This window comes from Acanthaster planci, linkage group LG20 (genome assembly GCF_054643075.1).
Source record: "Acanthaster planci isolate LZ-2023a linkage group LG20, COTS_SCS, whole genome shotgun sequence".
NCBI lineage: Eukaryota > Metazoa > Echinodermata > Asteroidea > Valvatida > Acanthasteridae > Acanthaster > Acanthaster planci.
In genome coordinates this window covers 4,132,859-4,160,077 of record NC_141796.1, presented here as the reverse complement: position 1 = coordinate 4,160,077, position 27,219 = coordinate 4,132,859, and the positions used below count along the sequence as shown (strand labels likewise).

The 27,219-nt window shown below is 39.6% G+C and overlaps 2 protein-coding genes across 3 annotated transcripts in view; both read left to right on the top strand.

Annotated features, from left to right (window-relative positions):
- Positions 1 to 4,577: 4,577 nt before the first annotated feature.
- LOC110988954 (adenosine deaminase 2-like) overlaps positions 4,578 to 27,219 on the top strand; it is a 46,318-nt gene continuing 23,676 nt past the window's right edge. Inside the window, exons 1-3 of the mRNA XM_087130764.1 lie at positions 4,578 to 4,669; positions 8,369 to 8,455; positions 9,027 to 9,264. Of these exons, the coding sequence (XP_086986890.1) occupies positions 4,667 to 4,669; positions 8,369 to 8,455; positions 9,027 to 9,264 (328 nt within the window). The 5' untranslated portion in view covers positions 4,578 to 4,666. The remainder of the gene's footprint in view (positions 4,670 to 8,368; positions 8,456 to 9,026; positions 9,265 to 27,219) is intronic.
- On the top strand, positions 9,131 to 26,954 carry LOC147795854 (uncharacterized). Of its 2 annotated transcripts, none has more exons than XM_022252971.2 (9): positions 9,131 to 9,264; positions 13,425 to 14,352; positions 15,290 to 15,786; positions 16,725 to 17,047; positions 17,574 to 17,776; positions 17,888 to 18,229; positions 20,268 to 20,426; positions 20,626 to 20,809; positions 23,259 to 26,954. In XM_022252971.2, exons 2-9 carry the CDS (start codon positions 13,435 to 13,437, stop codon positions 23,546 to 23,548), a joined length of 2,916 nt encoding a protein of 971 aa, XP_022108663.2. In that variant the 5' UTR covers positions 9,131 to 9,264; positions 13,425 to 13,434; the 3' UTR covers positions 23,549 to 26,954. The 2 variants fall into 2 exon arrangements, with proteins under 2 accessions (XP_022108663.2, XP_086986884.1); XM_087130758.1 differs by having other exon boundaries at positions 9,142 to 9,264; positions 13,647 to 14,352.

Genomic DNA, 27,219 nt, shown 5'->3' with positions numbered 1-27,219 from the left:
TGCATGTATGATCCCGTGTATTCTGTAGCTACCGCGGGGGCCGACGACCAACGGGCTGTTAACTATGTGGGGGCAGGTGTTATATCTGGGGCGCCGACAAGGGGAATTGCTGCCTGCTTTTGACGGCGAGACAGAATCTAACCGGTAACGCACAACCATGGAGCTACAAACCCATGCCCCTGACAGAACGATCGCACCTAAACGCGCAAATCGGGGGTTCGGTGAAAATGGAAATGAAAAAGCTGTGGCCGCATTTCCGAGTGTACGAAATGTTTGAGAAGAACATTACTTACCGGGATGTTTTGGGGGTGGTATGTGAGTACGAGGGGGACGCGATCACTTCGCTTGGCCCCGGTGGATTTCAGGGCCGTTTTTGCGCGGGATTGAAGATACGGCATTGAAGGCAGCGTCTGTGATAGCCGCGCTGATGAAAGACACCTATCATTTCCTTCCCACGCACAGAGAACTCTGCATCACTACTACAAATCCTACGCAGTCGAAGAAACTGAGAGTAAGGGATAGAGTTCTTGCACTTGCCGTGAGACGATTGGTACTGCAGGTAGCTGTGGAAATCTGTGGATTTGTAATGCACGATTGTGCCAAGTTTCCGCGCTCAGATCTGGACGCGCACGTCGAGGAAGGTAACCGAGTGCTGCGACACATCAGATGTGTAGCGCAGCGCTGGATGAAAAGCATCCGCAAACGAAATTCTCAACGTCATCACACGTACCGGTGATAGCACCGACAATCAATGTATCACCGGTACGTAATGGCTGCACGCCCTGATACTGGGTCAGCATCTGCTCCTCGATGTGGCCAACAAATAGACATGCATAACTTGCTCCCAACAGTGTGCCCATAGCAACACCACTGGTCTGAAATCTCCTGGTTAGCGTTGTTCGTTGACATGGGCGTAAAATGAGATTTGTCTGATTTTAGCTTGGGGTAGGCCTACTTAGATTTGATTTTGTTGAGTTTGGTTGCTTCGAAAGCCGCATGAAGTTCGTGATTTGGGTCGTGAATTATGCCCCGATGTAAGCCGTACGGTCATCGGTGACATCATGACAATGTCGTAAGCACCGATCAATGGTGTTGCTCGAGTATCGATGCGCTCACGCATAGTGTGCACGTCATGATCTTACGTGAGGTGGAGTGTAAAATGCGATGGATAGTGTCACGATAAGTACTCTCACCCGGGTTGAGACCAGAAGGCTTGAATTTCAACTCAAACCCATTGGGGATAATCTTGTGCTGGAAGTAAGACTTAATGAAACTTACCTGACTACAGAAGCGTGTCTTCGTAAATATAGCCATGGCAAGTTCCAGCAAAGTCTCCACAGCTGCAGGTGATGAAGTTGGCAAGCTGTTTAACAATCGCCGACAAATGTGAAGCTTGGATATCGGTGATCGACAAAATCCACAGCAGATAACAGCTCAGAGAAATTATGGAAGGGCTGCGTAGCACCCTGATTGGGGAATGCACGTGTTTTCTGCGTTCATTCAGAACTGAAGCTGCTTGCCCTGAAGAAGGTACTCAGTTAGCGAAAGCTCGACAATTACATTTTTTTATTTACGGGCGAATAAAATGAGCAGTTTTGTCTTTGGAAGTTGTCAAAACAATAAGGACTATCCCCAAAGATCAGAGGAATTTACACCGTGTCTCTCGGAGGGGCTAATGACTATTCTGTCCTATAACTGAAAGAGGGCCAGAAATTCCCTTATTTGTTTCTTCCAAAAAAGCTCCCCCAATCAACAATTCCGTCTGCTTGTCCTCTTTCTGGTAGTTTTCTTTTCTGTGTCCCGCAGTTTTGAAGTTGTAGAAGATGTTTGGTTTCTCCGTTTGTTTACAGAACAAGACTGTCATTGCGAAAAAAAACAAACAAAAAAAAAACACTGCCGCATTCAGTGGCAACAGACAAACCGTATGATCCTTCTTCAGAAAAAAAAGGAAGCGTATTGGAATTGGTTTCTATATTTTTCTTCGTTTTGATAAATTTTTACTGCAAAACCGGGCCCGAGATGATATTAAAGGGTGCATTCCACCAGAATGGTTGTATGTCTGCGCGCAAGCTCATTAATATTTTGTGATCCCACAGGGATTTTCCAATAAGACAGACCGTAATCAGGAGGGATCATAGGGATCATTTCTATAAAGCCCGAATTTGGGACTGATATATTTTCCAGTTCGGGGTAGTTCTTTCACCAAAAAAACCCCCAAATTGAGGGCCTGTTTTGGATAGAGGCAGGCGGCTACATTCAGAAATGAACGCTTAGTTTTAACGCTATTTTGGGGGTATATTCCTTGAAAGGAGAATAAATAATTTCGTGGCTTACCCCCATGAAATTGAAACAAGAAGTGATCTTCTGGCCATAATCTTGAATTTCCAGTGGAAAACCGGAGGCGAACCTCATCACGAGAGTCAACAGGCGGCGCTGTTTCGGTCCGCTCTATGGGTGCACTGAACTAATTCAAGCTCCATTGAAAATAGTGTAAAATCAACCAAGTTTGGAGCCCCATGGCAGGCAACTGAAGTCCCTGAGGCCTCTCAAACAAAAATCAATGTGTTGTTTGGTCCTTCAGATTTCATTTGATTTTCAATTTTTAGTAGGTTAACCAATGAATTTTTTAATTATCCGCCCAAAACAAACTCACCCCCCAAAAAGTGAATGTTGCCAAGCCCTCCCAGCGGCCATTTTTCAAATGACATCCCTCACCTTCCTGGGGCTCTTCTGACTAATTTTCAATCCCATTTTTGTCTGCTTTGCCCCCAGATGGGTGCCCCTGAATCTACAGAGATGATTCTGGGCCATACTGACACAATTCCACCATTTCCTGGCCCAAACAGACCCCTCTTTTCGAAACAATCTCTGGGGGTACTTTTTCTGCGCCTCGGCCTGGCGGAGAATTTTCCTTGAATTGGGACACTGCACCCTTTATATACACCCCTTTTTCACAGTCTGACACAGAAACAATGCTGAATGATTGAGAATGTTCCAGAAAACTCAATTTTTGAAAATAAATTGGAAAAAAAAGTCCACTGGCTGTGCTATGGGGAGTAAATCATCAAGGTCAGCCAATAGCAAATGTGCACAAACTGCCTATACATACACTATACATGTACACTTCTACTATAGTGCAAACAGAAGAATGTGCAATCAGCATTTGAAAATTGCACCTTTCCCCATGAATAGCTTCAACTAGCATGTCCTACTGACAAGGAAGGGTTACCGCTTTGGCCATACACTAGCAACAGCAGAGATCAAATACAAGAAAATTATGAAACTTCAGCCATGCTTTGACATGAAAGCTCTACGTAGAATTTATTCCCGTTGACACGCTCCAGCCCAAGAGTTGAAAACCTGAGCCCAAAATAGGGCACTTCCAACACAAGAGTGGAACAAACCACCAAGGAGAGTGTTTCGAGAACTTTCAGTCACCTGTGCATATATCCACAGCTTGGTCAGTTGGTGCGCGGGCTGTACTTGACCATCGAGGAAGTACCCCCACCCTTGGTTAGGGCCCTGTTAGGGTTACCCTTCATAATTAGGGTTGGCCTCCGTTAGGGTTAGCCGTCATTAGGGTTGGCCTCCGTTAGGGTTAAGCTCGGTTAGGGTTGGCCCACGGAAACCATCAAGTCCTTCGGTCACTGCTGATTTCTTGAAAATTACACGCAAAACAGCATGAACAGTGACAGAGTTAATTGTTTTTCAGAATTTCCACATGATTGCACGGGTATTTACCAGTGGAGTGTTGCTGCCAACAATCAAATGTTTCTCATGTCTCACAATTCATAAAACTCCTATCCCTGGCTTGTTCCGGTCTTTTCACCACTGGTGTAACTATCGCAAACGTGAGAAATGATTTTTCAATCCAACCGTCATGACATCCAGGACGCCGCCATCTTGGCAATATAGGGTGCACTGAACTAATTCAAGCTCCATTGAAAATAGTGTAAAATCAACCAAGTTTGGAGCCCCATGGCAGGCAACTGAAGTCCCTGAGGCCTCTCAAACAAAAATCAATGTGTTGTTTGGTCCTTCAGATTTCATTTGATTTTCAATTTTTAGTAGGTTAACCAATGAATTTTTTAATTATCCGCCCAAAACAAACTCACCCCCCAAAAAGTGAATGTTGCCAAGCCCTCCCAGCGGCCATTTTTCAAATGACATCCCTCACCTTCCTGGGGCTCTTCTGACTAATTTTCAATCCCATTTTTGTCTGCTTTGCCCCCAGATGGGTGCCCCTGAATCTACAGAGATGATTCTGGGCCATACTGACACAATTCCACCATTTCCTGGCCCAAACAGACCCCTCTTTTCGAAACAATCTCTGGGGGTACTTTTTCTGCGCCTCGGCCTGGCGGAGAATTTTCCTTGAATTGGGACACTGCACCCCTATATGGGCGGCGCGGGTAGAGATCAGTGGTATGATTTTGCGCGCTGCTCCTGTTTTGGTCACATGACGTACGGGGCATAGAGCTGTGCATCGTCGAGGGATGAGAGGTGAGGTAATCTCAGCAATGAGGGTGGACTCAATATTCTATAACTTTATAGATATAAGATCTAGATATGACTTGGAGCTGTGCATGGTAGAAGCACTAAAGTGGGATGCAGCATTTACAAGGAAGTGTGTGGTTCCGAGAAGAACCGAAATGACCGATGGTGCATGGTCAGCTCTTGCCTCACGAATAAGGCTGTAGTGGCTCTCTGTTACAATCTGTCTCTTATAAGTTATAGGTCGCCACCACAGCCCTACTTCAAGGCATGTCTTAAATGCCTGAAATCCAAACTGCAGGATTGTCACAAACTTTGAATCCTAATATCTTCCGAAATGAGAATGACTTTGCAATTTTACTTACACCAGCGTATTCCTCAGAGTTTGGACTTTCATACGAGCACCCTAAACATGCTAAAGCTTTCCAAAATCGTAAATTTTCTGATGTAGGCCTATGGCACCTTGAAAAACCTGGCCTGTAGTATTAGATGTTGACCACAGGCGGTGCCATTTTGAAAAATGAAGGCAGCAATTTGTGCGTCAGAAGTCAAGGCACCCGACAGGTGCCGTAGATGCATAATTCATGTTGTCACAGTATTGCTTAGTAATAAGTTGCATGCGCACTTTGCCTAGTGTACAGTACGCCCACAGCACGTGTGTGGAGCATTATACAGACTGTTATTCAAATTTAATTTCTCCGGTTCCTTTTTTGTCTGTTACGCAAGGTATGTCGGGGAACCAGTGTTGTGTGGTGGTATTGGTACAACGTATACCAGAGGGCCTGTCGGGTGCCTTGAAATCCGACGCACAAAGCGCTGCCTTCGTTTTTTTTAAATGGCGCCACCTGTGGTCAGCATGTAATACTACAGGCCAGGTTTTTCAAGGTGCCATACATCAGAAAATTTACAACTTTGGAAAGCTTAAGGGTGCTCGTATGAAAGTCCAAAATTTGAGGAATACGCCGGTGTAAGTAAAATTGTAAAGTCATTCTCATTTCGGAAGATATTAGGATTCAAAGTTTGTGACAATCCTGCAGTTTGGATTTCAGGCATTTAAGACATGCCTTGAAGTAGGGCTTCAAGATAAGAGACAGATTGTAAAAGAGAGCCTGAAGTAGGGCTTCAAGATAAGAGACAGATTGTAAAAGAGAGCCATCACAGCCCTGTATGTGGGGCTAGGTTAGCTCTAGCCCCAGACTGGGTTCATTACCTTTAGCACCCTCTTCCTGATATACATGTAAGAGAACAAGTTCTACTTTTTCAAAACATCTTATCTAAACAAGTTGTTGGTGATATCCTCTTATATTAGAGAGAAAAGAGAACAGTGCTCGTGGTTTTTGAGGGAAATTTTTGGGTAAAACAGCAGCATTTATGACCTCTTCGAGGAGAGCTGTTATCAAAAAATAAGCGAATGTAATCTGGTTCCTTGACTTGGATGGAGATTTTTTTATGAATCCCAAGGGCCTGAGTCAGGTAACCAGACAAAAAACAAAATGGTGTGATTCGACCGAATAGTTGTCTTAATTGCCAAACTCAGGTTAGAAATTTGAAGTTTTTTTGCTTAAATATTGTCAAAATTTACCTAAACTAGGCCTATTAGGATTGACTAATGGTTCCTTAAAGTAAAAATGTTAGTTTGAGAAAGTGGACTACTGGACTTTGTTTCCTTATTATAGGAACAGGGTGCTAATGGTAATGAACAACCCCCCCCCCCGACTGGGGGCCAGTCTACTGGACTCCCTCCGAATCCTAGGCCCAGCCCCACAGGGGTCCATTCAATAAGTGGGGCAAAAATCCCTTTTGCGTGTATGAATCACTCACCCCATCAAATCACCGATGTATTACTTTGGATGATTTCCAATTCGTAGAAGTCTGTGAAATTTTGGTTTTGATTTTGGCCATTCATTTATTACTCTACTTACGAGGCTACAGCAATTAACTCCCGATTGCTGGCTAATGCCAAACACGGTTGGGATCTGTTTGGTTTGGGAACCCCGCAACGTTATTTTGTAGATCCCCAGGGCGTAGCCCCACTAGTGTGGCATGGGCTCACTCCCGCTCCATCCTTAGCCACGCATCCGTATACATACGCAATTTCGTGTCGGCATACTGAAAATTTTCAGTGCACCCACTTATCATCGTGGGCACAATTTCTTTTGCACACAGAGAATATCCTTAGCCTCTCCGCTTTCCGAGCGCCATTTATTGAAAGATTTCACTCACATGGTTCTGGTATTTTCCAGTCTTTTTGCTTTCACCCATTCAATCTCACAGGCTCGCTCTCACAGTCGCCATAAGGTCGTTGAACATTACATCACTTGACCCCTTATTGTCTCAACGGCTGTTTCGTGTCAAGACATATCTAATACACGGACAGAGCAATAAGATACTGTATGTACCAATGGGCTCTTCTAAAATTTGCAGCAGTTTGTTCCCGTCTATTTTTTGTAGAATGTATTATGTGTTAACAGGTGGACTAAAAGTAGACGGACAAAGGGTGTCCACAAATTAGATAAAAGTTAAGGGACTCCTGGCAATTCCGTGTCGAGAGGAGAGGGGTATTATCCAGCATGGCTTTGGCACATTTCTTTTGCTAGCACTTTACTCATATCTGTTGATTTGTCCAATTTTAGGATAAACTGAATACTTTTTTTAGAGATGGAGAACTTAAATTCCAGAATGTGCTGGCACAGATACGTATTTTTAATAAACTAGACCACCAGCACTATTTGAAGACAAGAAAAGGCTTTTTGGGAGGTCCACATTTTGATCTGCAAATCAACCTCGCTTGTGCATTTAATATCCAGGCACTCTGGAACATCCTATTATGTATACCAGCTGTGCTTTAGTTTGAGTGTTAAAATTGAATAGACTTTTTGGCTTTTAAAAAAAATATCTCCAAGCAGTAAACTAAAAAAATTAAACAAGCCTTTTGAATGATACACATACATGTAGCAAAACAAATCCCCAAATAAAGGATACATTACTGCATACAAGCAGAAGCATCTGTGTCTGTGAGTTTGTTTCTGCATTCAATTTGGGACCCTGAACAATAGAGGACAATAAGGTCCCCGATTGACAGAGGGTCCCTGATTGACAACTGTGTACAAAACATATGGGTGGTCTTCTAAAGAAAGTTAAAGTACAAACAAAAGAGGAACAATAGGAGGTCCCTGGTTGCAGGCAAATACACACTTGTGTGAGTGTGTGCTTGCATTGAATTGAATAAGAGCTTGTACATCTGTTTGTTTATTTACCTCATTTTAAAGATTCAAGTCTCTAAACAATTTCTCTGAAGTCAGTCAAGTGCTCAGGATTTTGACTTAAAACACAGAAGGAAATCTTCAGATAATACTTGAATTTCAAGTTGATGCTGACATTTCTGTTGTGTCTCTCTCACATGTCTCAGGGCAGCAGATTGGTAAACGTGTTGAGAAATCTTTTGTAACAGTCATTAATGTATGTACTATAAAATCTCACGTACATGTACATGTACCTCCCGGTTGGATTATTTTAGTACATGTAATTTATTTTTGTGAAAAAATGATTACCAATTTAAGAAATTATATCAAATTTTGAATGGTACCACTTGACTGGATATCCGGACAATGCCTCCTCATACTGTACTGTGTGCTACAGGTACACTGTACAACTTACAGCGTATACATTTATATAGCCAAAATGAATCAGCACAACAGTACCAGTTTCAAAGCATAAGTTCAAAAGTCTAACATAATGGGTTAAGCTTAACCACCCTAAAGTTTGCCTTGAGCATTCAAAATGTTTGTGACCCCCCAAAATGTATAACTTTTATTTTGACGTTAAGAGGTTTGAATTACGACCAGCCTTTTCAATACCTATCTTCACCTTGCAGGTCTGTTTAACAATGCCTCTGAAGAGATGGATGTCTTTGATTTGTTGTCTGTCAGCGATGACATATTCTTCACAAGAATCATTGCAGGTACAAAGAATTTGTTTTGGGTATTGAAAACAGTTTTTAAATAAATTAATAAATTTACATAAATTTTGACTTTGAATTCAAAGGAACTCTGTGCTATGCATTCTGACTAATTTTGTGGTAGTTCACATTTAATATGATACATGGCTATAGAATTACCGGTATGGTTATTGCGCACAAACTTGTAATCATTTTTTTGGAAGTAAGGTGATACATGTATCAAGACAAAACTGGTCATTTGCAGTGGCCCCTCCTGGTACCTGGTGATAACTACTGTGGGGCCAATGTTCCATGACAGTTGCTGTGCACCAAACCGTACACAATACTTTCTACTGTTAAAGGGGGCTGTTGGAAATTTCTAGTGAATTGTTACTAGATTCATGTGTATCCACTGAGGTACATGTACATGTATGCATGGAATTGGTACAACTTAGGGTTGATATTTGAGTATTCCATGTATGCACGTGTACATGTACCTATGGTCTGTATGAGGACTGTAGGGTCAACATGGTCAAGCATACATTTGTACTGGGATATATACATGTACATGTATTTGTATCACATCTCTTCCAAGACATTTCTTGTTAAAAGGCGAGCAGTTCTACAAAAAGAGGGCAATCAGCGAACTGGAGGCAATCTGTCACTCAGTGCTAAAGAGTTCAGAGTGAATGAGTATCTCATGACCGAAAAAGACAAGGAATATGCTGCTGCTTTGCATGGTGCTCCGTTTCCTCCAGCACAACATTTCTTCCAGTCCAAAGACTGGATCGAAAAGAGCCAGGTGTTTCAACTGATCAAGCTGTTGCCAAAAGGTAGGAATTTCACAGGCACATTTGTCCACACTTGACATAAATACATGTACATTGTACATGTGTTGTATAGTTACAGTAACCATCTGTGATAAATGTACATTACAAGTATGCTGCCATGTACATCATTTAATACTTAACTAGTTTTTAATCACGAGAAAACTCTTGCACTTAAGAATAAACACTTACATGTAAATTCAAAGGGAACTCTCTGCTGAAAAAGAGCTACATTTAAGCAGTCGTCAGTCACTGAAATATTGTGATTTTGACCCCCCACCCAAAATTAAGGTCACCCCTGTATACCTAAAGGTGACACAAATTCATGTATATGTATGTACATGTAGATGTGGCATACTGTGGTCATCGATGGTGAATTTTTATTGGTCACGAATTAATCATGTGATATGCTACAAGCGCACATGTATCATTCACGTGTTGAGCGCACTGGTGAGGTTACCGACCTACAAAAACTGATGGATTACGATCATCTTTCCTATCGTGTTTTGTGTACTGAATTGTAATTGTGTAATCTTGGCTACGAGGGTGGAAAGCTGTGGTGGTATTACAAGCCAGTTATTGTCAGAGATGTGCACTTTGTGGGGAACATTTACGCACTGTGTCTGTTCGTATGTGCTACTCTCTTCACTCTGACCATGACAGAGACCTGTGGGTTATTAAACTTCTGTTCGTGCACCCAACTATGCTCACGGAACACATGTATACTCTGATAGCTGTTTCTGCTGCAATCGTAAAATTCTCATGCCGTTGTCTACTCTCATCTTCTCTTTAATCTTTTCAGTACTTTTCAATGGAATAGTTCAAATAATGTCTTGAAATTCAACCAGTTGCTTTACGAATCCAAGGTTTCTCTGAAAACCAGTTTATTGTAAATCCTAGATTTCTCCTTCCCCACCCCCAAAAACAAAAACACACGTCAATGAAGAACATCACAATCAATAATTTTCCTTGTAATTTAATATCTATTTGACTGTTCAAGTGTTTCAGTTTGTTAGAGTGTTGTAATTAATCTTGCAATAAAATACACGTATGCATATACGTGTATTAGACATATAAGACCATTCTAGTGTGATGTATAACCGTGGTTTAACAAAACAAAATTTGCCTTTTGTGATGGGCAATCTTCTAGCTACATGTGGTTTTAGTGCCGGGTAAATTTTTGGATTGCAATGAGTGGAGCTGTCGCTGCTCATAGCCAGACTGGATTTGCACCTTCTATTGATACCGCTGTTCGGCTGGTCTTGAGCCAAGACTACGAACATGTGCACACTGCCTCGGGGCAGACTACATTATATCCCATAATTTCACCTCCAGGTCTCGTAACAATGCTAGCTAGACATTCTCAGCGCTTTCTGATGCTTGAAATACGATCAAATTGGTACATTTTCAGTATTATTTCAATTCATTTTCATTGAAAATCCGTGCTGGGCAGCACTGCCAATTTGAACCTGAGAGCAGGGCGGATATTTGCTTTACAGCACTTTACAGTGCTCATGCGGAGATCCTTGTTAAGTTGTGTAGTTGTCACCATGTTCACAACAACTGAGGAAAACCCCACGATTGCACTTCAATTTATACTTTAGAAGCAGAGTATTGACAATGACAGCCCACAAATTAATTGCAAAAGATGACATACAATATTCCTAGAGGATGGATGCATTGTTGCATATAGTCAAAACAATATGCAGAATCTTAGGAATGTCTGGGGCATGTGTATTTCGGATGAATGTGGCCAAATATCATGACATGCAGAATGGTGTGAATAATTCTGAGCATGTCAGAATTTAAACAGTAAAGTATTCTATTTGTTGTGCGAATGAGGTAAAACCATGACAGCTAAAAGTATGGCCTAAATATTATGTGCCCTCCTGTCATTAAAAAAAAAAAAAAGCTAAAATTTATAAGGGGTATGAACAATTTTATAGTAAACTGTACTGTACCCATGTTTCTGGACCTAATGCTAATATATCAACCAGGTGTATAAATGTACCGGTACATGTACATGTATGTATTTCACTTGTGTGTAAATCTTGATTAACTTGGTGAATCAGTATTTATAGTGCTTTATGTGCGTTCACACAGGGTCATTTCATATGCATGTATTCAGTAGGAATGCAAATGGTGACAAAATAAACCAATGAACTTCTCAGTGGTGTAGATCTTGTACAGTTTGACCATTCTAAGGAATTGTTTTCTTTATCCATCCCTCAAAATAAACATACTTTTGAGACTGCCTTCAGAAGTCTTTATTTCAATACCGGTATTTCTGAGAGTAACAAATCCTCTTTTTATGGAGATGGGGGTGGGTGACTAGTAAAAACCTTTGTGTACAGTATTTTTCCAACACAATGATTTGAATTACATGTAGTAACAGATATACATATTTGAAGTCAGTCAAATCGGATGTAAACTTGTATCTTTAGAAAAACGTCTAATGTAGGTACATTGTAATACATGCACAGTTGTCCATATATACATATGCAAGATTGGGCTTGTGAAAATCTTTTCGTAAACATTAAAATGTTGATCGTCTGTGGTAACTTTGGTAATTGAATGGGTAAAGAACTTGTATTTGTGCATACACGTTAGACATGACCAGATAACATTAAAAATAATGGAATTACATGCATTGTTTCACATGTAGGTGTGGGTTTGAATTCTTGTAGCTACTTGAGATTTATTGATGTACTCCATACTCCAAAACCAGTGATTTAGAAATTCAAAACTTCTCAGTATCTTCCATTTTTGGCAAGCTGCGAAGCAAATGCGAGCTTACAATGTATGTAATACCCATTTCTGTCTTCTGTCCGTCCATCCATCATTGTGTCTGGCCGTTCTCAAATGTTAAAGTTTTTCCTTGCAGGTCCACAGGTGTTCAAATGTGCCATTGAGTGCTTGTTTGCTTCCTCTTGGAATTCCATCAGTGTTTAAATAGTCTTATATGGATTAATGCTTAGGAACTTATGAATTTAATGAAAAAATTATAAAAGTTGAATGTTAATGTTTTGAGTTGAATTGCGTACTTGCTCTGTAGTACATACATGTACAGTACATATGTACATGTACTGAGCACTCCTGTTATGTACATGTATGTATGTATAGACAGTGTTCAGACACATACAAACGTTTATGTACGTTGTACATGCACAGTATGTGGTCAATTGTAGGGGATGGGGGGGACTCCAAATGACAGATTCGGATGTTTGTTGGGGGAGGTGTACCTGTAAAAGGAGGATCATGGGGACAAGGTACATGTACACATGGATGAAATGCTGGATGAGGTTGGCGTAATGGTTGGGCTGGATTAGTGGGATGATGGGACAGCCAGAGTAAGAAGTGAAGAGAATGATGGGGAGGGGTGGAGTAGGAGATGGATGGGATGATAGCATTCCTCTCTCCTGGAAAGAACTGTGAAGCCTTTGCACCCATATCTCCCTTGTTGGTGGTCTTTGTTGATTTACTTTAAACGACAGGCACCTTTCAACACACTTTCTGTACACAGCACTAACTAGGTTTTTTCTGCTAGAGTATAATGAATTTTATTGCTAAGGTCGATAAAATATCTTGTACATCTGTATTGAAGTCGTATGTCAACCAATTTTGAAAAAAATTTGGATGTCTCTTAACATAAGCTGTTGTTACAGGAAAGAAATTCAAATTCATAACAAGCAGCAAGCCGTGGTGGCTTTGCCAATCTAGTTTAAACATTTAAGCCTAAAAAAGTGACCTGAAATTAAAGTTAATACAAAAACTTACCGGAAAGGAAATCGTCATGTAGATACACCCGTAAGTATTAAATGTACATGTGATTAAATGTCAAAACCTTGTTTATCTTATAAGTACATGTATTGTGTTAGTTTTAAGAAGTGGTGCAATGGTCTATTAAACACATGTTCATGTGAATGCTACTGGTCATGCTGGTAGTAAGTACATGTTGAATATGAGGAAGGGATACATTTGACATGTAATTACCAACCATGACAAGGAAATAAAATCTGAAATCTTTGGAAATTCCAGCCGGAATGTTAATGGTTTATATATTTGAGACCTTTATTGAATGTTTATAGAAAGTTTTACCTGATGTTAAGGGTTTTGGTTTCCTTACCATACCAGAAAAATAATATTTTTCCCCTTTCTGTTTACAGGATATCTTCTATGATGGACCAGCACACCAAAGTCCTTGAAAAATTATGTAGATTATGTGGTGAAAGATGTACATCATCAGTTAAACCTCCTAAAAGATGTAGTGACTATGCCCTGAAAATATTGCAGATATTTCAGGTGAATGTCCACGAAGATGAAGGCAACATTCACCCACCAAATATGTGTCATTCATGCTACTGCTTCCTGTTTCATTCAAATACTAGAACTGCCACTAATTGGCCAAAGCATCCTAGGACTGGTAGTTGCTTTGTGTGTACAAAATTCAGTCAGCAGTCAAGACCTGGACGAAGGAAAAAGTGTGTGACAAGGTCTGGTCGGCCAAGAGTACCTCCAGCCTATTCAGAATATCTCAACAGCCTTCCGCCTTCCCCTTCAGTCGACAGGGATAAAATTGGCCAGTTTGTGGCATTATCAGATACTGCTAATGTAGAATGCAGACTTTGCAACCAGTTGCTCGACAATGCTTTGGAAACTTCCTGTATGCATTTATTTTGTTGTAAGTGCTTGATTGTACACTTTGAAACAGCAGGTCTATCTGTTGTTCCTTGCCCAACCTGTCAAGCACCAGTGAACTACAAGAGTGTCACTTCCCCAAGAAACTACTTTGCTTCCTTATACTCATCACTACCAATGCAATGCACTGTGTGCAATGTACTTGTTAGTTTAGGAAATACAAAGTCACATGTTTGTAGAGGTATGCCACCTCTACAGTTAAATCCTTCTGTTTTTCTGCATGATCATGGATATGCATCAATGTCTAAGCCACCTAGTGAGGTAGTTCGCATCTTACACCGGTCCCTGAATGCTCCTGTGACCTCCCAAATGGAAGAGTTGGGCACACACATATTGAGAACAAAGCTAGCCCAATCTGAAGATGGTTTCACAGTCAAATATAAGACTGGAGGTCTGGTAAGTCTTTTTCAGCTTATATGGTATTTTTTTATGTTTATCCCTGAATAGATGAAATGTACATACATGTATATAATTTATGTAACAGGGATAGAAATACAAATGTATGTAGATGCTGGACCACCATGTCTAACGTTAGGGACCAGGGGCCATGGGCTATTGATGGGAATTTGGGGATCATATAAGGATTTTGTGTCAGAGAAAATAATTCAAGTGTTGGAGAAGCATGAGAAATTTATACCCTCTAGGGTGCTGCTTGGAAAGAGGAAACCGCGCACATGGGCGTGAACTGCCGGCATGTTTGCTGGCAAATGCATCCATAACCCAGCCGTGCTCATACGGTAAATCACCCTTTGATGAGTGACGAGCACAGCACTCAAAATCGATCTCAAAAAATGGAAAAAAGTTGTTCAAGAGATAATTCAAGAGATTAAGAGATGTTCAAGATAATTTCCATTGATGCCTGCATGACAACTTTACACCCGGATGTGCTTTGTCATCAAGGGATCCATTCATCCTCTCTGTGATTCAAATAGTGCTTGGGGAGTTACTTATTTCCTGCTTATAAGCCTTATTGCATTATTGTTCACAGTATTACATTTTCCGCAGTGAATACCAGTGTACTATACTGGTGCCAAATGCTTCAGGGAAGCTTAGAACAACTGAAAAGAATAAAATCTGACTGCCTGAGTTTTCAGAGTAGAGTATTTCTCCGTTTCATTTCCCAATTTAACTATCCCAAATGGTCTCTTTCAATAAGAGGAGTGAGAGAATGGTCCAGGGGTTATTTTTTGTGCCAAGAATGTATTCAACAGACAGCATCCAGGGACTGTTCGTTGGGACCCCAGTGCTAACAGCACCAAGGTGTTGGGTTAGTTCAAACCCTGTTGCAATTTTTGATGTTGCAGTTTGAAGTAATCTCTTTCTTATATTCCAGCCTCTGACAGCAGTTTGTGTTCCCCAGCCTCGGAAAAGTAGTCAAGATGCCTCCTCTGGTTGTGTTCGGCAGCGCTCTAAAATTCTAGATAAGATCCGTTGTCTTCTTAGTATGGATGCTAAAGAGATGCAGCAACAGGATGAGCTAAAGCTTTCCAGCATGAAAGATGAACTACAGAGTATCTTGAAAGACTTGAAGTTGAACACTATTAGAATTCCACCAATGAAGCTCCTTGCTGTCAAAACACATCTTGGAATCTCTTGGACACGTATCAGAGTTTTAAAGAAATGGTTAAAAGGTTATAACATTTTGACTGAAGGTGAACAAGCTTTGCGCAACCAACAGAAAGAAGTCATTGCCGAAAACATCCTCACTGAAAACTTGCTTCTTTCCTTCCCGGATGAAATCAATGGAGGAGTTATCATTAAACAAGCTCCCTATGTTGGTGTGAAGTGTCTTGTCACCAAGGTCAAACAACAACTGGATCAATATCAAAAGTAAGTAAATTTCATCAATGAAACCTGGAAATTTGTTCTCAGTAAATGTTATTTACGTGTATTTAGGCCAGTCGGATGCATAAGTTCTGGGTAATCTGTTCAATGCACAATTGATATTTGCTGAAATTTGTACATGTACTTGGAATATGTATTTTTAGGGTCATTCTGCAAATTTGTTGTCTGAAGGAGACATTTTTGTGTCCCTGTTATACGTGACCTGTGTAATTTAACATGGAAATATTGTAATTACTTTTGAACTATATTTGTTCGGCATGAAAATTGCTTATGCAGTCACTTTTGGCTGTAGAATTTGTCGTTAACTTGAAGAAAACTGGACCCCAGATTTAATAATGACCCTTTACAAAATCACATTGTTCCTGTAATCTGAAATACAGTTGCATTTTACATTTTGACAAAGATCAACTTCATATCTCTTGAAAGATAAATGGTATATAATGATCGTGTGAACGGCTTTAAAATCTGATATTTGAAAAATGCCAAAATACATGTAAGTCATGGTTTAACAAATTGTTAATGTTCAACTGTCTCTTGACAAGTTGCTGGTTGAGGGATTCATGACAAGCGATATCACTGTTCCTTGTGTTTGGCATACCTTTTTAGTTTACAGGTTTAGTAATTAGAAAGTACAAATACTTGCATGATCATGTTCCATAAATTTACATGTCAGTTGCATTTCAGCAGCATAACATGCATGCAGTGTTGCCCCTACATGTACATCTGTTTGCATGTAGGCTCTAAGCAGCGTCTTCAATACCACAGTGTATACAGACTACATTTCTGGTGCAAAGCAATTGAATGTTTCAATTTTCAAATTCATTAGATCTGCTTTTTTGAAAGTCAAGATTTAAAAACACTTAGGGATCGTGAAGTGAATTGTTTTTAAACAGTGAAATCTTGTTTCAACATATACTTTACAGGCATCAACAGCTGACATGGCATGACGGCAACATACCACATGATGAGATTTGGGTGAAAATTGGAGGTGATAAGGGAGGTGGCACATTCAAGCAAATGATTCAAATAGCCAATGTCCAGCATCCAAACTCGCTGCGTCATACCATCATAACAAATATCTTTGCAGCAGAAGACACAAGGGATAACCTCAAAACTGGACTACAGCGCTTTCGCATACAAGTTCCTGAACTTCACTCGGCCTTTTGGCGGGGCTACAACATGAGGCTGTTCATGTTTGGGGACTATGAGTATCTCTGTAGAGTTTATGGAATCACTGGAGCTAATGGTAACTTCAGGTTTGATGAGGTTATTTTGCTTTATGAAGGTAGAAATAGAACTGACATTCTGTGATGTTGAGGAAACTGGAAACTGATTATTATTGGAAGCTACATGTACTCAACCTGTCTCCAGCAGTACATGTAGAGAGGTTGTTTTTTGGTCATCGGCAGTAGTCGTGCATATTGGTGGGTTGGCTGAGAGAACCCCCCCATAAGAAAATGGCAATTTTTAATGCAAAGAATAATTTTGGGGATTTTTCTCCCAAAGGAAAGTAAAAGTGCTAAATTTAGCCTCATGCATCACTAAGGCCATAAAAGGTTACAAAGAGAAATTCCTGAAAGGTTTGCCTTCCTCACCCCTAAATCTGGGTCTGGATCTGAAGAGATTTTATCAACACTTTTATTTTCATTGATTTCATTTGGTTGTACTTCTTTGTAGTGTAGTGTCAAAGCATACTGATGCACTGTTAAATAGTCTCTGGTCCATTGACAATACGTGAGTTTTAGTGTGTGGGTATGTCACCCTGTTGACAGGACGTCACTGCTGCCTCTACTGTAACATCACCAAGGACAACATGCAGCAGGCCTTTGAAGAAAGATCACCTGTAGAACAGAGATCTCTAGAAACTTTGAGCCTTGACCTTCACAGATTCAGAGCTCATGGTGCTCATCTTACTAAAGCAAAAGACTTCAACAATGTGATTGATGAGCCAATGTTTGCTGTTCCATTGACTCAGGCAAGTTTGAACTTAGTTATTACATTTTTAAACTTTTACTCTGGTTTCTGTTCATTGCTATGGTTAACTTTGAATGTATGTCATGGTTTTCTGATGTTTCTTTCCCAATAGGTTTGTCCACCAGGGCTTCATATCAGTCTAGGTTTATACCTTAAACATTTTAACAGCTTTGAGGGAGCATGTCATGACCTGGACATGGAAGCAGCAGCAGTGCTTGCTGAAAATGACAAAGGAGATGGAGATCCAAAGGTATTTGGTAGAAAGTATCAAACACTCATATCTGACTTGAAGCAAGCTAGACACTTTGAACAGAAGGCTAAAGCCTTAGATGAGGAGTTCAAACTGATGGAAGAGCAACTGACTGACACCATCTTGACAGCGGAGGAAGAAAGTACTGACATGGAGGATTACATCTCTGCAACGAGTGAACTCGTACACAAGCAACAGCAACTGGTAAAATGCTTCTTGGTTGATTTTACATTGAAAGTATTAATCACAGTTTACAAGTTTGTTGCATTTGTTGCTCTGGGCATGCCAGTGTTTTTTTTTTTAAGAGGGGGGATTCTGGTTCATCTGAAGAAGCATGTTAAGTCACAAAAAGGCTGATGGGTTACTGATTACCCGACAAAGCCAAGCTACCAATACACAACTAATTCAACTGGTTTGCATGAAGTGATGAATTCAATACTAACTGCTCTTCAACCTTTTATTCATGCACTGTTTTATGCCAAAGTTTATTCTCTTCTAGCACAATAAATACACTGTTACAAAAGAAAATTTGTGGACAGTTTTTCCCAAAATGGCAAGGAAGTGAAGATCATTACAGGATATACAAGTAGTAGTATACTAATGATGCCACACATTGTTTCTGTATGTGCTTTCTTATGTTATACAACACCTGCATAAATCCCTGTCATCTGATTAGTGGATCGTTGATCACATGGCATTAAATTATTTGTACCAACACATAGCATGCACAGGACTTGCACTTGAAGTACATACAGAGTGTAAAAAATTTATAACAGCTGTAGAAAAGAATAACAAACACTTCCAGATTGTTTGCACTGCAGCCTCTAGTGGTACACGTTTCTTTATAGCAAAATGATGAATGATCAAGCTCCACTGTTCACATTTCTACGAATAATTATAAGAACTTGTTTTTGTAAATAATGCTGATGCTGCCAACATAAGAATACGATGAAATGCTGCCAAATGATTAAACGAGCTTGGAATATCATCTTTAAAAATTAACAAATTCACAACTGGACAACTTTCAGTTTTAATCAGTCAAGCTGTACTCAGAAGACGAGGATTCATACAGGTGTATTATAAAACAAATAATGAATATTTTGCATTCGTGCAATGGTAAGAATAATTGCATTCGCCTCGTGAAATAAGCATTTCATCTGTCACCTCATGCAATAGAGCCTGAAAGTAAAAGGTCATGCAGCAAACTTCCGGAACCCTCGCGCTCTCCGCCTTTTGGGATTTTACACTGTGCCGTGATAATTTTTGGAAGAATAATTCCAAACTGAATCCACCCCATGAAACACTCATGTTGGAATTTTCTCTTTGTCTTCCTAAAGTAATGTTTGGGAAGAGTCACCTGGAGATGGGTAAAAAACTAATTTGATTAACGACCTTTTACGTCTGGCAATAACGTACATGTACCTAGGTCTCCTTAATGCATGTTTGTTTTCACTCCCCATGCTTATGTGAAAACGAGATTGTAAAACATTGCAAAGATTTATCTAACTGTAGTCAATGGGTTCCATGTTCCGTTGATTTAACATAAAGTAGATTATTGCTTTAAGTTTGTTTCCTTATAAATTAAAAAAATATTTTGATCTGTTTTATTTATTGGCTTTTACCAACAGACTACCATAAATTTCAAACCGTAAATAGTTCATATGTGTATGAGGCCGCCTCATTGGACAGGTGTGCATGTATTGTAAATTTTCGGAAGTGATTGGTCAATTTTTGGCAAGATCTTTTAGGTCAGTTTATATTTCAGTTTCTATAAACTGATATACATGTACCAGCAAATATTTTCCAAAGCCCTTTTTCCGAGTTGGATTTCTGAAGAAGTAACTGAAAGAAAAATATTACGAATTCTAAAATCTGCTCGTTATCTTTCCTATCCAAAGGGTTCAAGAAGGTCGCCATCAGGGGTCAACTTGCAGGCTCTATTATTATCACTATTGCACTCGAAAACCTTCATTATTTGTATAATATTACACATTTAAAGCTCTACTGATGTGTACTTAAGCATCTGTCATCAGGACACAGGCCTGTTGACTGTCGCAAACAAATTGAACTCCTTAACAAAATGTCAGCAGTTCAGTGAATGAGTTGTAAAGACTAGAGTTCCCGTTTTAGTAACTAGATGAGCCTGATGATATTTTGATTTATTGAAAATTCAGCTTATGAAGCAATGAATGCTTAACCATTGTCTGAAATGTTTGTTTTTCATTTTTTATATTTTTTCCAGTTTGAAAAGGCAAAAGCTTTGCGTGACAGTGCAGCTCTCAAGCCTGGACAAGGACCACTAGCTGGGCAACTCGATATCACACTTCAACAGTTCCGAGTAAAGCGACAGGCATATGATGGCAAGAGCTTTGTTGGAAATCATGTACATAAATGCTGCAAGGTGAATTATTTATTGTGAACATATTAAATATGAAAGATGCCATCTATACCTTGGATATTTTATATGAAGCAATAGGAAAATACATCTTTGTGTAGAGTGGTTTGTTTTCAGTTATGTCCACCACACCACTTTGGTAATCTTTGCCTTTGTAGATAATATGAAGAAAATATTTCATGTATTTGTATAATTTTATTAACAGGAAGAAAACATTGAGCTTTTGACTAATGCATTGGTAACCAAGACCCAGCAAGTATGTCCATCTCTAGTGCCATCTGCTACATCAATTGCTGCCAAGTATGCACAACTATTTCGTCTGTTTAGTACATGTCACCGTATGTACAACAGCTCAGAGGTTTTAGAGGACTCGGCTATCGATGCATTAGGTAAATGAATGAGAGGGAATACTAGAAGACTTTAGGTGCTGTGGTGGGTAGGCCAGGTATCCCTGGGCCTACCCTAAGTTGAGGAGTCAAGTCTAAACCATTTCGGGTCTTGACTTTAGCCTAAACTTGGGTTCCTGCTTGGTCCAGAGATCACTCAGAGCGACTTAAGGCTATGCGAGCAGATCCGTTTTGGTGGAAATATACATGTACCACCAATTATGATGACTGTGATGCTCTCTGCCAGTTTGACAAAACATGTACACAAGAACACCTGAGAATTAGATTGCTGGTAACCTCAAACAACAGTGTGATTTATTCAGACATTAATAAATAAGTAATTGATTAAGTCATTAGGGATAATGTGTATTGGGTAAAGCTTTATTACAACCTCTATTGCTTTGTGTAGTCTTGAAGAGAGGCTACTAGCAATACACAGCTAACATCGCACTGCATCATGCCAATTAGCAACGCACTGACTAATGTCACCTTGTGCAACTCCTATATGCAATGCACAAAGCAATGTCGCATCTCATGAACGTTATCAGCAATGCATGTCCAATGTTGTCCAATTACCAATGCTAGACCCAAGTCACACTGCACATCTCAATGTTCACAGTCTAAAAACATCGCCCAAATCTACTACAATGCACCTGCAAGTGAACAGCTGGACCGCACAATCTGTGCACTGCTACATGTACATGGAGACAGTCTGCCTTCACCTAGCATATAGCAATGTACACAGTGCTCTGTCATGTCTATGGCAACACATGCCACAGTGAGAGCACCCAGAACTTGCGTCATTACAGCTTTGTTGACACTGGCAGAACTCAGAGCAAGCTCCACCCACTTATGCACTTGTAAAGATCATGCACAAACCAACAAGCTTACTACACGTACATACACAGAGTGCTACGCTCTGCCCATTCTGCGTATGTCACAGGACATGTACACACTACGCTAGTAATGCAATCCTTATGATTATGCTCAAAGTTGCGAAAGTTGGTAAACTTTCCACTACAATACTTTATGCCTAACATGGTGTCCAGCTGGTACGGTATGTACTATCAGAGTGATCAATTGTTCACCTTTTCATAAAAGCATGAAACTTTGCTCTATGTGTATGAGAAAATATTTTGGAAATGTGGAGCCATCATAAACTCATCTCTTAAGGGGCATAGCGGCCATTTTCCCTGCATGACAGTGGGGCATTGTATCACCTGGGGACACTGGTCATGATTATTGTGGTGTAGACCCCACGTTCCCATCTAAAGGAATTTCAATTGATCAGTAGGTGTCCTCCACCCCCCTGCAACTATAAACCTGTAGAAAGACGGTCAGGGTACTCTTTTATCAGTCATACTGGATTTAGGGGAGGGCTTCAATGGCTAAGCCGCATTGTCCATTTACACATACAAAGGCAGCTTTACTCCCATAATAAGAACAGCTGCATTGTATCTATCAGGATTCTTATGGCCTTAAAGCTTCATTTGAATGGGATTGGTTTACCCCAAAATTAAAGGAATAATGATAAAATGCTTTTAGAGAGTTCTCAGTTTCAGGGTGTGATTATATATATATTTACTAATATACTAATATTTAGTTTCACCTCCACTTGTATTCTTTTTCACCTCCATTTGAGGTACTTGCCTTTAAATGCTTGATAACATTTTCACAATTGTCAACCAATTAAATAACACCAGTTGATCCCAAAGGCATTTTGCAGCCAAACGGGTTCAGAAATCCCTCTTTTAAGTTGAACTGTTTAGATTTGTACTGATGTGTGTGCCATTATGGAAGACAACCAATCTTTAAACATTTCTAGACCGCAATCAAAATTTGTTGTCACATTGGAACTTGTATTTCAGTGCTAGGCAGTCACAATACTCTGCAAATGAATGTTCTGATTTGCAGATGGAGACACAGTTCTTCATACAAGTGATTTGTGATGATCATCGACGACTATTAACCTCAGTATTTAACGTTGCATATAGAATCTAGACCGGGAGGTTCAAAACCTTGGCATGAACCTTTGATGACATGGAATTTGCTCCAACACTGTTTTAGTGCTCCTCTCAAAAAGTTTTAAATGACAGCCACACCCCTAAAAAGAAGAAGGTGGGTTTAGGGGGTCACAATGTGGTATGGTGGGCACACTGGTTTAATGAGGGCCCCCATTTTTTAAATGGCCCCCACACCCCAAAAGTGTTCTCAATTTAAGTGTCTTAGAAATTTGATAATGAGCTCTCAACTCTTAAGTGGCTGCCATGTCCCTAAAAGGGCGAGTTTGCAATGGCTCCATTGTCATGAATATAAATATTGGTGCAAAGTTTTACACTTGGATGAAAAAGTGCATAATTGTGTTACTTAAAGATTAAACTTAGCCAATTGTAAACAATCATAATGCAATTCAATTCATTAACTTTCCTATTTTCAATTTTTATATATCTAGATCAGGCAGTTAAGGAGTATTTGAAATTCTTCCGGGCAGAGTTTCCATTGGAAACAATAACGCCTAAAATGCACATACTAGAGGAACATGTAGTCCCATGGATAAGGAAATGGCACTTTGGTCTTGGATTTCATGGTGAACAAGGGGCAGAGTCCGTGCACAGCCATTTCAACTGCCTGCGCCGTGATGTGCGAGGAATACGTGATGAAGTGGATATTTTGAAGTCTGTTGTTAGGTCTCACTGGACTCTGACCAGTCCTGCTCATGCACCACATACTGTCTTTCAATGAGGGGTTAGTTAAATGTACTCCACATGTCCCACCCTAAATTGCCTTAGTGTACTATGTACATTACATGTAAAGTACAGCACTGTAGGGTTGAGTAGTTTCTTACGTATAAGTAGCTTGAAATATGGCAAGGCAGTCTTCACTTGTTGGGAATGTACTGTGAAATGTTAGAGCTTTCCCTAAAAATCTGTCTCTTAAAATCTGTCAGTAGCTACTGAAACTATAAATGTGGGTGAATAGATAACATAGTTACACTATATCTGAAAGGAAATCAAATCAGTAGCCCTTGTATCACATTATACATGTACTTGGGTCCGTCTTATGAGGTTGGGGTATGCTGTGTGACATTTGGACAAGTGAACAGATATTAATAAAATTGGATGGTAGCCTTAAGTTGGCATGACATAAATTTACTTGGGAACATTTTTTGAGCACCTTTCTACTTCTAAGTGCATGAAAACTAAACGATAATCTTACCGAACAGTGCACTTTTTTAACATTTGAAATTGTACATGCTTTATCATGTCTTATAATAAGACCATATCAAGTCACAAATGCATTTAGCATGAATTCAGTTTATACGTTTTAAGATAAATAGTGCCTACTATTGTAGTACAACATAGTGATTTAGGGCTCCAGACAGTGGCATCTTTTTTCAGACAGATGCTTTATAATTGGGTATGTATATTGTATTTGCATATTAAATGGTCTCTTCATTCCGTTTTTGCAGCACTTTGTTGTTTACTGGGAATGTGTGCGTTGGTGATAAATTGCTTTAACACATTAAAGTATAATCTTCATTAAGAAATTTTATTATTTTCAGTAAATATTTTAGAAAGTAATTTACTATTGTGTAACTCAGTGATGAAGGCTACCTGGCCCCTTGCTAACACAAAGCTGATGAAGACAATTGTGTGCTCGTGTTACAAAAGACAAAAAAGTTAAATCATTTGGTGCTGTGTGTCCATCTGATCACATGAGGTATGCTGAGTTTCGGAGTTAGGCTGTGGGAGTCACAGAGACCGGATTTGTTGGTTCACCGTTCAGCTGCTTCATAGCGCCCTTCCTTGTTGCTATGGTTAAGTTGTAAAGGTCAGGTGTGTATACGCATGTTGAGGAAATGTATGTAAAATCAATATCCAGTTTTCAGCCAAGATTGGACATGGTAGGTGCATCGCATAAAGGAATAAACATATCAGTGCCATAACTCGACTGATGATCTAAGTGGAAACCTGTTATCATGCTATCCTCAGCAGTGCCTAACACTCTGTTCACTGTTCCTGGTATTAGTCAATGACCCAATTGGCCTCAGTATGCTGCGTAAGGGCTCCATTGATGGCACTGAAAAATGACCTATGTCTTTACTCAACATTTTCTAAAGTTGGCAAAACTAGTTTGATGATTAACAGCAAATTTAACTTGTGAGCTTAACAGCATTTCCCAGATGAGTATTTTAAAATTTAAGATGCAAGATATGTGGCAATGCCTTTTGGTATACACGTATGTCCCTCATTGACAAGTAAGTCTCTGTGAATATGCTAGCTCTCAGTTGCTTTGAATTATGAAGGCATTCAGACTTCTGTTTTTGTGTAAAGTTTACATGCTGTGATTTACTGTTGAATCATTGCACTCTGTACACATTAAATTAATCAGTTTTTGATGTAAGTGATAAATAGCCGCTTTCAGATGTACTGTCCTTTGTCTACAGTCTTTATCAGAAGACTTGGCTTGACCGTGGAGGAAGGATACCGAAGGAGTTAGAACTGCCCGGGCTATAGCATCTGGCCAATTACCACTTTCTGGCATGCCCAGTATGACCGTAGCAAGAGCCCAGTGAATGCTTGCTATGCACCACCTGTTTTGCAACCGTAAGCCCCTTTTGTACCCCATGATCATAGCCACAATTTTTCACTGGTAATCTGCATCCTTAAAATGTGTACTGCAGTATAGGAAGTTGAATATTCATGTCCTTATTGGTGCATGGTATGATCTGACAAATTTAATGCATGCGCAGTTGCTTTTATTGGGCTGTGTACCCGAAGTGTTCATGTGTAGTTATTGCCCTTATCGAACGCTTTCTTCTGGACTCATTTTGGAAATGAATAGCCAAGTTGTTTACAAGATTTTGTGTTTTATTCGAATCATTTTTACACAAATTTACACAAAAAGGCATTTTATGAAATCTCATAACTCCTGATTAAATAAAGCATTTTGTTTCCTGTGAACTCAGCTGTCCTGTGGTGGTCAACATGTTGTTGGCCAGTCTTAACCAAATTCGTACAAAGACTTTGAAAACTGATGTTTTGGAGTGACAAAATCAAATTACAAACAAAAAGTGCATCAAAATCCAAAAAAAAAAAAAAGATTATTTATGATGGTAAAAGTAACTTTAATGACAGGTATTTTTTCTTTCTATTTCCTGTCACTGCAATAAGTTGTAGTTAATTGCAAGAAAACATCACCAACATTGCAGGCAATCAGGCATTTTTGGAATGTTTACTATTGTTCATCTGACCGAGTGGCAATGATCATTGAGCACTTTGATGTGCTAGAGTTGTAACTCCTGTGTCCTTCCTCCATGGCTTGACAAAGATGTTTTAATGTTAAGTTAAATGTGGCTGTTGGAGATTTTCAGATAATGGTACTGGTGAATATAAATAAGCCCTATTTTTATTTCAAGATTTTACATATTATTCTGTTGTTTTGTTTGGGGTGTATGTATCTTGTTTGTCTTATTCAAATTTGTAAGTTCTTGTATTATCCAGTTTTAGTTTAATTGCTTGAATTGAAATTCAAAACACTTCAGTTGGTAGCAGTTGTGTTTGATACTTTTTTTTGAGTGCAGCGTCAGAGTTTGCCAGTGTTGTTGCATGCCAAGGAAAAGGACAGTTATATAGCAGTCCAGGCAGGCAGATATCTTTTTTTGAGTAACAGACTACTGTTAGTGTATATTTTATTATTGGTGGGTCATGCTGGCTAGCCAAATAACTTGGACAATCGATGCAATGTTTATTCTATCACCTAATGGAAAGTCAAGATTATATCTTTCATGACTTTTAGTGATTTTTGAAAATTAAACGTCTTTTTATTGTACCTTCCTGTCCGACAACAACAGCCTGGAACTTGCATTGTTTGCTTGAGTGTCATCATGTCTACTAATTTTTCAAGTGATTACAGCAAACCTGACATCATTGGTCCAGGTTTTGAAAGACATGAAGACCAAGAATGTTGAAACCAAGTTCACATCAATTTAACTACCCTTTTTATATTCTTTTTCTCATACCTGTTTTCATTTGAGGGAGGGTCGATCGGTCCAAAAAATGTAATTCATAAAAAAAATTCTATGCTGCTGCCATACAGATGACTGAATAAACCAGGCAAAGTGCACCATGTGTGCTTGTAACTATTATATTGAGTACCATGAGCATCTTTGTTTCTGAGTGCAGAGAAATATTTTTATTTGTTCCCAACACTATACATGTACTTCATTGGTCTGAGCAACAAGACACAGTACACGTTTCGTGTGTGCAGTGCTTATGTACATGGTGCATGTATGTTTTGATTTTTGGCGCTTGATCCATACATGCAGTACATTGGGTGTGGTACGGTACCACTCAATCTGGTGGTGATGTTGTACCATGCATTTTGACTCACTGCGTTCATGTTTGGGCAAA

Coding starts and splice junctions, on each gene's coding strand:
- LOC147795854 (XM_022252971.2), top strand. CDS start 13,435: ATGATGGACCAGCACACCAAAGTCCTTGAAAAATTATGTAGATTATGT. Junction 17,048..17,573: donor TGGAATCACTGGAGCTAATG/GTAACTTCAGGT, acceptor CCCTGTTGACAG/GACGTCACTGCTGCCTCTAC. Junction 18,230..20,267: donor TACACAAGCAACAGCAACTG/GTAAAATGCTTC, acceptor TATTTTTTCCAG/TTTGAAAAGGCAAAAGCTTT.